The 1518-nt window shown below is 58.4% G+C and overlaps 1 protein-coding gene across 1 annotated transcript in view; it reads left to right on the forward strand.

The window, feature by feature from the left end:
* Nucleotides 1-560: 560 nt before the first annotated feature.
* Nucleotides 561-1518, forward strand: part of EAH_00047880 (hypothetical protein, conserved) — a gene marked incomplete at both ends in the record, with an annotated part of 4520 nt that continues 3562 nt past the window's right edge. The window contains 2 exons of the mRNA XM_013394532.1: nt 561-1126; nt 1367-1455. Coding sequence (XP_013249986.1) covers nt 561-1126; nt 1367-1455 — 655 coding nt within the window. The remainder of the gene's footprint in view (nt 1127-1366; nt 1456-1518) is intronic.

Here is a 1518-nt window from a genome sequence, read left to right on the forward strand (position 1 = left end):
TAACAGCAGTACCCGCAACAGCAGCGGCAGTAGCAGCAGCACCGGCACGTGCATTAGCAGAGGCAGGAACAGCAGCAGCAGTATTACTAGAGGCAGCAGCAGCAGCAGTGGGAATCAGTGGGCTGCGTCTGTACCCAGGGAGTGCATGCAGCAGACAGAGAGAGCTTCTGTTTCTTGCAGCGTTTGCCTTTTGCTGCGGTGTCTCCAAAGGTCCTGCTAGCCTCTTGCTGCAGTAGCAAATGTAAACTCTCAGGGGCCCCGGGCCCTCAGCAGCAGGAGGATACCCTTAGCAGCAGCAGCAGCAGCAGCAGCAGCAAACCTCCCCGCCACCCACTTGCTGCTGCAGTAGCAACCTTTCTGCTGCAGAAGCAACCTTGCTGCTGGTGCTGCCGAAGGCTTTGCTGCTCCAGCAGCAGAGATCTTAGCTGCTGCTGCTGCCGAAGGCTTTGCTGCTCCAGCAGCAGAGATCTTAGCTGCTGCTGCTGCAGCAGCTCATGCTGCTGCTGCAGCAGTCGGGGCAGCAGCAGCCGAGAATGCAAGTGTTGCCTCCTTCTGCTGTTATGGAGTTACGGCGCTCTTCTAGGTTTCTGCTGCTGCTACTGTTGTGTATGGGTTGCTGCTGCTGCTGTCCTTGCGAGGCATTTGCTTCTCGGTTGCAGCAGCAGCAGCAGCCACATTGGAGAGGCTGGAGCGCTCCTGCCGCAGCGCCACTGGGGTGGGCTCCTACCCCAGCAGCAGCAGCAAAGGCAGCAGCAGCAGCAAAGAGTTCCCCTCGAAGGCATCGCCGTCTCTTCCTCGCGTCACCAGCATCAGCAGCAACAGCAGCAGCAGCAACAGCAGCAGCAACAACAACAGATGCTGCTGCAGTGGATTTGTCTGCTGCAGCATCAACCCAACCAGAAGAGGTCTCAAGCACCGTGCAGCTGCCTTCAGCCTTAGACACCGATGCAGCAGCAGCAGCTGTTGCTGCTGAAGATGCAGCAGCGGCAGCAGCAGCAGCAGCAGCAGCAAAGGCAGCAGAGGACGCGAGGACCCCCTTTGTGTTGGATTCATCTGTCTTCAGGGGCGCCAGCGCCTTTGCAGCAAAACCTCTCGGCGACCAAACTATTATGCGCGCCTATGATAGGTTTGCTGCTGCTGCTGCTGCTGCTGCTGCTCGTGCTGCTGCTGTTGCTGCTGTTTCTGCTGCTGCCGCAGCTGTTGCTGCTGCGGCTGTTGCTGCTGTTTTGCTGCTGCTGTTTCTTTAGATGCTGCGTCTGCTCTGTTTTTACTTCCTCCACTGCTGCTGCTCCAGCTGCCGCCGCTGATGCTGCAGCTGCTGCTACTGCTGCTTATGCTGCTTCTGCTGCTGCGGCGTTTGGTGCAGGTCTTTAGCTCTTTCCTTTAAGGAGCCTTCTCTGGGTGAATCCCCACTGGAGACGCCCCCTTCCGATCCCGTAGACTTCCTTATGGCCAGTAGCAGCAGCAGCAGCAGCAGCAGCAGCAGCAGCAGCAGCAGCAGCAGCAGCAGCAGCAGCA

Source organism: Eimeria acervulina, genomic scaffold (genome assembly GCF_000499425.1).
Source record: "Eimeria acervulina Houghton genomic scaffold, Eah_scaff742, whole genome shotgun sequence".
Taxonomy (NCBI): domain Eukaryota; phylum Apicomplexa; class Conoidasida; order Eucoccidiorida; family Eimeriidae; genus Eimeria; species Eimeria acervulina.